Source organism: Mesoplodon bidens (genome assembly GCF_964165515.1).
Source record: "Mesoplodon bidens genome assembly, chromosome: 8".
NCBI classification, from domain to species: domain Eukaryota; kingdom Metazoa; phylum Chordata; class Mammalia; order Artiodactyla; family Ziphiidae; genus Mesoplodon; species Mesoplodon bidens.
Window position 1 is genome coordinate 38,826,221 of NC_138165.1, and position 12,615 is coordinate 38,838,835.

At 39.6% G+C, this 12,615-nt stretch overlaps 1 protein-coding gene across 8 annotated transcripts in view; it reads left to right on the forward strand.

Moving 5' to 3' along the window:
• The window catches only part of WDSUB1 (WD repeat, sterile alpha motif and U-box domain containing 1), a 91,180-nt gene that overhangs the window by 71,924 nt on the left and 6,641 nt on the right, over window positions 1-12,615 (forward strand). For 6 of the 8 annotated variants that reach the window (XM_081242583.1, XM_081242581.1, XM_081242578.1 and 3 more), the window contains exon 11: window positions 11,936-12,089. The exons of the other annotated variants lie outside the window; for them this stretch is intronic. In XM_081242583.1, the coding sequence (XP_081098709.1) occupies window positions 11,936-12,089 (154 nt within the window). The remainder of the gene's footprint in view (window positions 1-11,935; window positions 12,090-12,615) is intronic. 8 annotated transcript variants of the gene reach the window in all.

A 12,615-nucleotide genomic window follows, 5' to 3' on the forward strand; every position in this document is an offset into this window, starting at 1 on the left:
TTAATCACAGTTTCAATTTCAGTGCTTGTGATTTGTCTGTTCATATTTTCTATTTCTTCCTGATTCAGTCTTGGCAGGTTGTGCTTTTCTAAGAATTTGTCCATTTCTTCCAGGTTGTCCATTTTATTGGCATAGAGTTGCTTGTAATAATCTCTCATGATCTTTTGTATTTCTGCAGTGTCAGTTGTTACTTCTCCTTTTTCATTTCTAATTCGATTGATTTGAGTCTTCTCCCTTTTTTTCTTGATGAGTCTGGCTAATGGTTTATCAATTTTGTTTATCTTCTCAAAGAACCAGCTTTTAGTTTTATTGATCTTTGCTATTGTTTCCTTCATTTCTTTTTCATTTATTTCTGATCTGATTTTTATGATTTCTTTCCTTCTGCTAACTTTGGGATGTTTTTGTTCTTCTTTCTCTAATTGCTTTAGGTGCAAGGTTAGGTTGTTTATTCGAGATGTTTCCTGTTTCTTAAGGTAGGATTGTATTGCTATAAACTTCCCCTTTAGAACTGCTTTTGCTGCATCCCATAGGTTTTGGGTCGTCGTGTCTCCATTGTCATTTGTTTCTAGGTATTTTTTAATTTCCTCTTTGATTTCTTCAGTGATCACTTCGTTATTAAGTAGTGTATTGGTTTTTTTTTTTTTTTTTTGCGGTACGCGGGCCTCGCACTGTTGTGGCCTCTCCCGTTGCGGAGCGCAGGCTCCGGACGCGCAGGCTTCAGCGGCCATGGCTCACGGGCCTAGCCGCTTCGCGGCATGTGGGATCCTCCTGGACCGGGGCACGAACCCGTGTCCCCTGTATCGGCAGGCGGACTCTCAACCACTGCGCCACCAGGGAAGCCCCAGTAGTGTATTGTTTAGCCTCCATGTGTTTGTATTTTTTACAGCTCTTTTCCTGTAATTGATATCTAGTCTCATAGCATTGTGGTCGGAAAAGATACTTGATATAATTTCAATTTTCTTAAATTTACCAAGGCTTGATTTGTGACCCAAGATATGATCTGTCCTGGAGAATGTTCCATGAGCACTTGAGAAAAATGTGTATTCTGTTGTTTTTGGATGGAATGTCCTATAAATATCAAAGTCCATCTTGTTTAATGTATCATTTAAAGCTTGTGTTTCCTTATTTATTTTCATTTTGGATGATCTGTCCATTGGTGAAAGTGGGGTGTTAAAGTCCCCTACTATGATTGTGTTACTGTCGATTTCTCCTTTAGTATTTGCCTTATGTATTGAGGTGCTCCTATGTTGGGTGCATAAATATTTACAATTGTTATATCTTCTTGGATTGATCCCTTGATCATTATGTAGTGTCCTTCTTTGTCTCTTCTAATAGTCTTTATTTTAAAGTCTATTTTGTCTGATATGAGAATTGCTACTCCAGCTTTCTTTTGATTTCCATTTGCATGGAATATCTTTTTCCATCCCCTTACTTTCAATCTGTATGTGTCTCTAGGTCTGAAGTGGGTCTCTTGTAGACAGCATATATATGGGTCTTGTTTTTGTATCCATTCAGCCAATCTGTTTCTTTTGGTGGGAGCATTTAGTCCATTTACATTTAAGGTAATTATTGATATGTATGTTCCTATTCCCATTTTCTTAATTGTTTTGGGTTCGTTATTGTAGGTCTTTTCCTTTGTTGTGTTTCTTGCCTAGAGAAGTTCCTTTAGCATTTGTTGTAAAGCTGGTTTGGTGGTGCTGAACTCTCTCAGCTTTTGCTTGTCTGTAAACGTTTTAATTTCTCCATCAAATCTGAATGAGATCCTTGCTGGGTAGAGTAATCTTGGTTGCAGGTTTTTCTCCTTCATCACTTTAAATATGTCCTGCCACTCCCTTCTGGCTTGGAGAGTTTCTGCTGAGAGATCAGCTGTTATCCTGATGGGGATTCCCTTGTGTGTTATTTGTTTGTTTTCCCTTGTTGCTTTTAATATGATTTCTTTGTGTTTAATTTTTGACAGATTAATATGTGTCTTGGCGTATTTCTCCTTGGATTTATTCCGTATGGGACTCTCTGTGCCTCCTGGACTTGATTAACTATTTCCTTTCCCATATTAGGGAAGTTTTCAACTATAATCTCTTCAAATATTTTCTCAGTCCCTTTCTTTTTCTCTTCTTCTTCTGGAACCCCTATAATTCGAATGTTGGTGCGCTTAATGTTGTCCCAGAGGTCTCTGAGACTGTCCTCTGTTCTTTTCATTCTTTTTTCTTTATTTTGCTCTGCATCAGTTATTTCCACTGTTTCATCTTCCACCTCACTTATCTGTTCTTCTGCCTCAGTTATTCTGCTATTGATCCCATCTAGAGTATTTTTCATTTCATTTATTGTGCTTTTAATAGATGTTTGACTCATCTTTAGTTCTTCTAGGTTCTTGTTAACTGTTTCTTGCATTTTGTCTATTCTATTTCCAAGATTTTGGATCTTGGAAATAGAATCTTGGAACATCTTTACTATCATTCTGAATTCTTTTTCAGGTAGACTGCCTATTACCTCTTCATTTGTTAGGTCTGGTGGGTTTTTATCTTGCTCCTTCTCCTGCTGTGTGTTTTTCTGTTTTCTCATTTTGCTTATGTTACTGTGTTTGGGGTCTCCTTTTTGCAGGCTTGCAGGTTCGTAGTTCCCGTTGTTTTTGGTGTCTGTCCCCAGTGGCTAAGGTTGGTTTAGTGGGTTGTGTAGGCTTCCTGGTGGAGGGGACTAGTGCCTGTGTTCTGGTGGATGAGGCTGGATCTTGTCTTTCTGGTGGGCAGGTCCACGTCTGGTGGTGTGTTTTGGTGTGTCTGTGGACTTTTTATGATTTTAGGCAGCCTCTCTGCTAATGGGTGGCGTTGTGTTCCTGTCTTGCTAGTTGTTTGGCATAGGGTGTCCAGCACTGTAGCTTGCTGGTCGTTGAGTGAAGCTGAGTGCTGGTGTTGAGATGGAGATCTCTGCAAGATTTTCGCCGTTTGATATTATGTGGAGCTGGGAGGTCTCTTGTGGACCAGTGTCCTGAAGTTGGCTCTCCCACCTCAGAGGCACAGCACTGACTCCTGGCTCCTCAATTTGGGATGATTTGTTGTCTATTCATGTATTCCACAGATGCAGGGTACATCAAGTTGATTTTGGAGCTTTAATCTGCTGCTTCTAAGGCTGTTGGGAGAGATTTCCCTTTCTCTTCTTTGTTCCCACAGCTCCTGGGTCTCAGCTTTGGATTTGGCCCCGCCTCTGCGTGTAGGTCGCCGGAGGGCGTCTGTTCTTCGCTCAGACAGGACAGGGTTAAAGGAGCAGCCGCTTCGGGGCCTCTGGCTCACTCAGGCTGGGGGGGAGGGAGGGGCACGGAGTGCGGGGCGAGCCTGCAGCGGCAGAGGCCGGCGTGACGTTGCACCAGCCCGAGGTGCGCCATGTGTTCTCCCAGGGAAGCCGTCATTGGATCCCGGGACCCCGGCAGTGATGGGTTGTACAGGCTCCCGGTAGGGCGGCGTGGACAGTGACCTGCGCTCGAACACAGGCCTCTTGGCGGCGGCAGCAGCAGCCCCAGTGCCCCACGTCCGTCTCTGGGCTCCGTGCTTTCAGCCGCGGCTTGCGCCCGTCTGTGAGGCTCCTTTAAACAGCGCTCTTAATCCCCTCTCCTCGCGCACCAGGAAACCAAGAGGGAAGAAATAGTCTCTTGCCTCTTCGGCAGTTCCAGAGTTTTCCCGGACTCCCTCCCGGCTAGCTGTGGCGCATTAGCCCCCTTCAGGGTGAGTTCTCGCCGCCAGCCCCAGTCCTCTCCCTGCGCTCTGACCGAAGCCCGAGCCTCAGCTTCCAGCGCCGCCCGCCCCGGCGGGCAAGCAGACAAGCCTCTCGGGCTGGTGAGTGCCAGTCGGCACCGATCCTCTGTGCGGGAATCTCTCCGCTTTGCCCTTCCCAGGTACGTGGGGAGTTTCTTGCCTTTTGGGAGGTCTGAGGTCTTCTGCCAGTGTTCAGTAGGTGTTCTGTAGGAGTTGTTCTACGTGTAGCTATATTTCTGGTGTATCTGGGGGAGGAAGGTGATCTCCGCGTCTTACTCTTTCGCCATCTTCCCCGGAAGTCTCGATTTCCAATTCTTAATTGCCTGATATTTCATACTGGATTTTGTAGATTTACTTTATTTTTTGACCCGCTTAATTAGTTTATTAGTAACAAGAGCTTTTAAAATACATCCTTTGACTTTCTAAAGTAAAAAAAAATTATATTCATTCATTTTATTTTTTAGATTCCACATATAGGTGATACTATACAGTATTTAATTTCCTCTGACTTATTTCACTAAGCATAATACCCTCCAGGTCCATCCACGTTGCTGCAAATGGCAAAATTTCATTCTTTTTTTATAGCAGACTAGTATTCCATTGTATATACATACCACATCTTCTTTATCCCTTCATCCATTGATGGACACTTAGATTGCTTTCATATCTTGGCTGATGTAAAGAATGCTGCTATAAACATTGGGGTGCATGTATCTTTTTGAATTACTTTTTTCATTTTCTTTGGATATATACCCAACAGTGGAATTGCTGGATCATATGGTAGCTCTGTTTTTAGGTTTTTGAGGAACTTTCATCTTGTTTTCCACAGTGGCTGCACCAGTTTACATTCCCACCAACAGTGTACTGGAGTTCACTTTCTCCACATCCTCACAACATTTGTTACTTGTTGTCTTTTTGATGATAGCCATTCTGACAGCTGTAAGGCTATATCTTATTGTAGGTGTTTTTTTGTTTTTTTTGTTTTGCGGTACACGGGCCTCTTACTGTTGTTGCCCCTCCCACTGCGGAGCACAGGCTTTGCATGTGCAGGCCCAGAGGCCACGGCTCACGGGCCCAGCCGCTCTGCAGCATGTGGGATCCTCCCAGAATGGGGCACAAACCCGTATCCCCTGCATCAGCAGGTGGACTCTCAACCACTGCGCCACCAGGGAAGCCCTTATTGTAGTTTTAATTTGCGTTTCTCTGATGATTAGCAATGTTAGGAATTTTTTCATGTGCCTGTTGGCCATCTGTATGTCTTCTTTCGGAAAATGTCTATTCAGGTCTCCTGCACATTTTAAAATCAGGTTCTTTGTTGATATTGAGATGTATGAGCTGTTTATATATTTTAGATATTAATCTCTTATCAGTTGTATCATTTGCAAATATTTTCTCCCATTCAGTAGGTTGTCTTTTTGTTTTATTGTTTGTTTCCTTTGCTGTACAAAAGCTTTTGAGTTGCATTAGTTCCCATTTGTTTAGTTTTGCTTTTGTTTCCTTTGCCTTAGGAGAAAGATCCAAAAAAATATTGCTACAGTTTATGTCAAAGAGTGTTCTGCCTGTTTTCTTCTAGGAGTTTTATGGTGTCAGGTCTTACATATAGGTCTTTAAACCATTTTGAGTTTATTTTTGTATATGGCGTGAGAAAATGTTCTATTTCCATTCTTCTATATGTAGCTGTCCAGTTTTTCCAGTACTACTTATTGAAGAGACTGTCCTTTCCTTATTGTATTTTCTTGCCTCCTTTGTCATAGATTAATTGACTGTAAGTGTATGGGTTTATTTCAGGGCTCTATTCTGTTGCATTGATCTATGTGTCTGTTTTTCTGCCAGTACCATACTGTGTTGATGACTGTAGCTTTGTAGTATAGTCTAAAGTCAGGGGGCATGATACCTCAGCTCTGTTCTTTCTCAAAATTGCTTTGGAAATTTGGGGTCTTTTGTGTAAATCTATAGATTGCTTTGGGTAGTATGGACATTTTAACAATATTAATTCTTCCAACCTAAGAACACTGGATATCTTTCCCTTTCGCTGTTATCATCTTTATTTTCCTTCATCAGTGTTTTATAGTTTTCACAGTATAGGTCTTTCATTTCCTTGGTGAAGTTTTTTCCTATTCAGTTATTTTTAATGCAATTTTAAATGGGATTGTTTTCTTGCTTTCTCTGATAGTTCATTATTGATGTATAGAAAAGCAACAGATTTCTGTATATTAACTTTATATCCTGCACCTTTACTGTATTCTAATTTTTTTTGGTGGAGATTTTAGAGTTTTCTATATATAGTATCATGTCATCTGGAAATGTGACAGTTTTACTTCTTTCCTTCCAATTTGGATGCCTTTTCTTTTCCTTATCTGATTGCTGTGGCTAGGATTTTTTTTTAAATTTAATTTATTTATTTTTGGCTATGTTGGGTCTTCGTTTCTGTGTGTGGGCTTTCTCCAGTTGCTGCGAGCGGGGGCCACTCTTCATTGTGGTGCGTGGGCCTCTCACTGTCGCGGCCTCTCGTTGCGGAGCACAAGCTCCAGATGCGCAGGCTCAGTAGTTGCGGCTCATGGGCCTAGTTGCTCCGCGGCATGTGGGATCTTCCCAGACCGGGGCTCGAACCCGTGTCCGCTGCATTGGCAGGCAGATTCTCAACCACTGTGCCACCAGGGAAGCCCCATGTGGCTAGGACTTTTAATACTACATTAAAGAGATGTGGCAAGAGTGGGTATCCTTGTCTTATTTCTGATTTTAGAGGAAAGGCTTTCAGTTTTTCACCATTTAGTATGATGTTAGCTGTGGGTTTTTCATAAATGGACTTTATTATGTTGAGGTATGTTTCCTCTATACACAAGTGATTTTTATATGTTGATTTTGTATCCTGCAACTTAGCTGAATTTATTATTTTGTGTGTGTGTGGAATCTGAATTATCCTCTTTACATATTGCTGGATTTGATGTGCTAATACTTCCAGTATTTTTATATATGTGTTCATAAGGGGATATTGGCTGTAGTTTTCTTGTAATGTCTGTCTGACATGGTATGAAGGTAATTGGCCTCATAAATGATTATTGCTAAGTGTTTCCTCTCCATTTTCTGAGTTTGTACGGTATTGCTATTATTTTTTCCTTAAATGATTGTTAGAACTTACTAGTGACGTCGTCTAGGCCTGAAGTTTTTTGTAGGAGAGTTCTTTTTTGTTTGTTTGTTTGTTTGCGGTACGCGGGCTTCTCACTGCTGTGGCCTCTCCCGTTGCGGAGCACAGGCTCCAGACGTGCAGGCTCAGCAGCCATGGCTCACGGGCCCAGCTGCTCCGCGGCATGTGAGATCCTCCCGGACCGGGGCACGAACCCGTGTCCCCTGCATCGGCAGGCGGACTCTCAACCACTGCGCCACCAGGGAAGCCCTGTAGGAGAGTTCTTAACCACAAATTCAATAATGAATTCAAATCCAGCTTTTTATAGGTTAGTTCACAAAATTAAATTTGTGACTGTTCTCTCTTGGTGGTTTGCATTTTTTATCATCTTAAAATACTCTTGTTGGTATCATTTAAAGTATTTTGTCTTGAATTTTGTCTCATACATTTCAGTCTTGGCTCTCTTGTTTTTTTAATAGCTGCATGGTATATTTCTTTCATTTTATGTATTTTAAAAATAAACATAAGTATACATCTTGAATTTTCACATAACGAAGTCAAGAAGGGCAGTCAATATTGAGACTTAACATTAATCAGAAGCACTTCTTTTATTTTTATTTTTCGAGTGTATATATATATTTAATTTTACTGAAGTATGGTTGATTATCAGTGTTAATTTCTGCTGTGCAGCAAAGTGATTCAGTTATACACATATATACTTTTTCATGTTCTTTTCCATTACAGTTTATCAAAGGATATTGAATATAGTTCCCTGTGCTATACAGTAGGACTTTGTTGTTTATCCATTTTATATATAATAGTTTGCATCTGCTAATCCCAAACTGCCCAACCTTCCCTCTCCCTTGGCAACCACAAGTCTGTTCTCTGTATCTGTACATCTATTTTTGTTTTGTAGATATGTTTGTGTCGTATTTTAGATTCCACATAAAAGTGATATGGTATTTGTCTTTCTCTTTCTGACTTAACTTCACTTAGTATGATAATCTCTAGGTCCATCCATGTTGCTGCAAACGGCATTATTTCATTCTTTTTTATGGGTGAGTAGTATTCCATTTTACCATATCTTCTTTATTCATTCATCCATCAGTGGATATTTAGGTTTTTTCCATGTCTTGACTATTGTAAATGGTGCTGCTATGAACATTGGGGTGCATGTATCTTTTTGAATTATGGTTTTCTCTGGGTATATGCCCAGTAGTGGGATTGCTGGGTCATATGGTAGTTCTGTTTTTAGTTTTTGTTTTTTTTGTGTGTGGTATGCGGGCCTCTCACTGTTGTGGCCTCTCCCATTGCGGAGCACAGGTTCCGGATGCGCAGGCTCAGCGGCCATGGCTCACGGGCCCAGCCGCTCTGCGGCATGTGGGATCCTCCTGGACCAGGGCACAAGCCCGTGTTCCCTGTATCAGCAGGCGGACTCTCAACCATTGCGCCACCAGGGAAGCCCTGTCTTTAGTTTTTTGAGGAACCTCCATACTGTTTTCCATAGTGGCTGCACCAGTTTACATTCCCACCAACAATGTTAAAAGGGTTCCCTTTTCTCCACATCCCCTCCAGCATTTATTGTTTGTAGACTTTTTAATGATGGCCATTCTGACTGGTATGAGGTGGTAACCTCATTGTAGGTTTGATTTGCATTTCTCTAATAATTAGTGATGTTGAGCATCTTTTCATATGCCTCTTGGACATCTGTATGTCTTCTTTGGAGAATTGTCTATTTAGGCCTTCTGCCCATTTTTCAGTTGGGTTGTTTGTTTGTTGTTGAGTTGTATGAACTCTTTGTATATTTTGGAAATTAAGCCCATATCGGTTGCATCATTTGCAAATATTTTCTCCAAGTCCATAGGTTGTCTTTTTGTTTATGGTTTCCTTTGCTGAGAAGCACATTTTAATCTAAATTGAAACAGAGGGTGTGTCTCTTTGGGGTCTAGCTTCTTTAAGTATCATGTTTGTGTGATTTGTTCATGCTGTTGCACAAAGCAGTAATCTTTTTATTCTCGTGTCACTATACAGTTTATTTATCCATTCTACTATTGATAGTCATTGTTGGCTATCATAAACATGCTGCCATGAACCTTTAATCATTTTTTGTGTGTGTGAATGTACAAATGCATTTCTGTTGGGTGTATTCCTAGGAATGGATATGCGTAGTTATCCAGAGTGGTTGAATCAGTTTATACTTCCACCAGCAGTGGGTGAGAGTTCTAGTTGCTCCACAGCCTTCTGTACATCTAGTATTGCCTTTGTTTTTCATTTAAACCTTTGTGGTGCCACCCATTCATTTTTAAATTTTATTTTATTGAAACAATTGTAGATTCACACTCTGTTCTGTAAGAAATGAGAGATTTTTTGCACTTTTCCCAGTTCCCTCACTGGTAGCATTTTGCAGATGATACTATAGTATTACAACTAGGGTATTAACAATGATGCAATCCACAAATCTTTAGATTTCTCCAGATGTGTATTAAGTTGTATAGTTTTGCCCCTTTTGGAGGTTTGAGTATCAACCACTAGTCAAGACAAAACCCACAAGGACCCCTCCTGTTGCCTTCTTATAACTATATCCATCACCTGCCTGCTTTCTTCCCACCTCCACCCCCCAGTTTGTCCTGTTTCTAAAATTTTGTCATTTCAAAATTGTTATATAGATGGGCTCATACAGTATATAACCTTTTGGGATTAACCTTTTTCTTTTAGCATAATTCCCAGCTAGTCACCATCCATTTATTTTTAGCCTTCCTGTGTTACTGTGTTACTTTGTTTTAGGAGTGTTCCCTGTGGAAAATATACAGTTGAATTAATTTTTAAAAATTTAGTCTTATCTTTAATAGAACTGAACCAATTTCTTTTGCTTTCTTCTACTTCCCTTTTCCCCCTTCTTTCCTGAATTGATCACATGTCCTTTTTGGCTTTTTTCTTCCCCATGGTGTTTTGGAAGGCCTATACCTTACATCTGTTGAATTAACTGTCTCAGAAAAAAAATTCCAAGACTTGTTTCTGCCTATATTTCAGCATTCTTACACAGTAATTTTTTCTTCATCTATCCTTTTAACTTATGACTGCAGCATGTGCTTGGTGAAAAACACTTAAGCAACACAGAAATAAATACTTTGAAAATGTGGAGACTCTTCCATACTCTGGTATATCCTTCCAGATATTTTTCTAGCCACTTATAATTTTATGCTATAACAAACAGGATGATACATTAAAAATTTTTTTATTAATATATATCAGATAGTATTCCCTTGTTAGTATATTCAGAACTACTTCATTCTTAACTGCAGGACAGTATTTTATGGTATGGATGTTCCATATATTAACTCTTACTCTGTTAAGACAGTTCTCCAAGTAAATTCTGCAGGAAAAAAATCCAGTCATATAGTATACACAGGTATACTTATTGAAGTATCTCTGTTGGATAAATTCTCAGTACTGATAGGCACTGCCATATTAATATTTTTAATTATGCTCACCTTTCATTATTTTTAAACATTGGCACGTGCAATTTTTGTCCTCCAGATAAATTTTAGAATCATTTTGTTATGCTACAAAAGAAAATGTCATTGAGATTTTGATTAGAATTATAGAAAATCTAAAAACGAAATGTTAATTTGGGGGTAGAGTGAGTAGGAATGACAACTTTGCACTAGTCAAGCTTTCCATCTATTCTGAACATTTAAATATGTTAATTTTTAGAAAAATAAGTGTTCACATTTTATAACTCATCATTCTAAATTGTAAAAACCTAATAAACCTTATCTGAGCACGCTGATTTTTCTCTAAAGCCTTCACCAAACCCAGGTCTGGCTGCTTGCTGCTCAAAAGCCAATTCTCGAGAGACAAGTGTTGGTAGGAAAGGAAAGGTTGCTTTATTTTGGAGGCTGGCAACTGGCGGGGAGGGCAGATGCCAGTCCAAAGCCTGACTCCCCCTGCCGACAATCGGGGGCAAGAGTGTATATAGACAGAGGGAGGGAGCTACATGCAGAAACAATACAGTCAGCTCTCACAGTCATCTTGAAATTGGTCATCGGTGGCCTGACCAGCGTCATCTTGATCGTTTTCGGTACAGTTAATCTTCAGTTCCATGTTTGGTTTGTTTCCATTTCTTTGAGGCCAATTCTTATGACAGCTTATGTTCATGGCTACAGCCTGGTCATCATGTAGGTAACTTCTTCGACCTGGTGGAGGTTTCAGTATTTATAAGACAGCTCACAGGATATGGCTCAGTATATTATCTGTAACCCTTAAGGAGGAACTAAAGGTCCTTGACTATGCTTAATGACTAAACTATTATTTGGTCTCCTTTGACTGTTTTCCTTTGTTTCTGCACTCTGATTAAACTTATTCTTTGGCTAAAGTTTTTCCACAGACAAAAGGCAGGCTGAGGACATGGTGGGGGGTGAGGACCATAGGGTCCTGCTGTGTTTCAACGGTGATTTATCTCAATTATTTATAGAGAACACATTCTTTAGCGTCTGTTTCAGTGCAAATATGTCAGTTTCTGATTTTTTTGTTTCAGTTTGATATGTATTTTTATTTCTCTTGTTCAGGGTACACTGCTTCTTGAATGAATTCTGTGCCTTTTATCAATTCTGGAAAACTTTGCTATTCTCATTCTGTACACCTTCTCCAGCCTGCCTACCAGTCATCTATTCTGCATTGTGTTAATGCTATACCATTGAGATTTTTTTCAAAATTTCAGTATTTGTCATTTCTGGAAATCTGATTTAGCATATAGATTAAGGCGCATAGACTGCTTGGGTTTAAATCCCAGCTGTGTCTTTCCCTACTTGTATGATCTTGGAAAGTTATTCAGGCCATGCATGAATTTCTTCATAAAGTTGTACAGATTAAATAATACAGGTAACAGTGCCCTGGAACAGCCTAATGATACACAATTAGCTATGTAAGTATTAAATATTTCTTTTTCATAGTACATTGTTTTAGATTCATTCCCATTTTAGGAATACTCACCGGTTGTTTCTATTATCAGTTTCTGAGGTTTGTGTGATCCTAATCCTTCTCTTTGTTTCTGCATGCTCGTCTTCAGTCAAGCATTACCTGTGGAAGTTGAGTACAGGAACAGGGCATATAGCTCCAAAGGAGTGTTGGGCTTGCTTTGTCTGTTTCTCAGGACAACAGGTGGGCAGCGGTGGGCTAAGAACTTGGACGACAGATGTATTAAAACTTCAGAGCCCAGGCCTGTGAGCTAATATTTTTCACTTGAACTTTTTTCACTAGAGCAAAGCCATTTGAACCTGTAAGTCAGCTATCCATGTTAGAAATGGTGACTAAAAGAAGCACCTTTTAAGTATAATCTAGTAAGAAATTTGGGGGTTTACTTATTCTTTATTACTAGAAATAGCAGTATGGAATGAATAAAGTAAGTGTCATTACTTTGGTATCTTATCACAACTTAATTATCTGAGTATATTCAATAATTATGAAGTAAAATTATGTGAATAGACCTTATTAAATATTGTTTATTTCCTAGAACTATCTGGTATAGCTCTTGATTTGTCAACTCAGTATCTTGGTTTATAGCAAGAGTCAGATGGTACTGTCTGGGCAAAAATAATTTAAAAAATTATTGAAAGCTTTAAAATCTTAGGTCAATTTAAAAAATATGAAAACAAACTTAGTTAATACTGAATGTAATGTGCACTATATATTTTCTTTTAAAAACTGTCAGTTTTTTCCCCTAGTGATACATGTTTGATTTCAAATAAG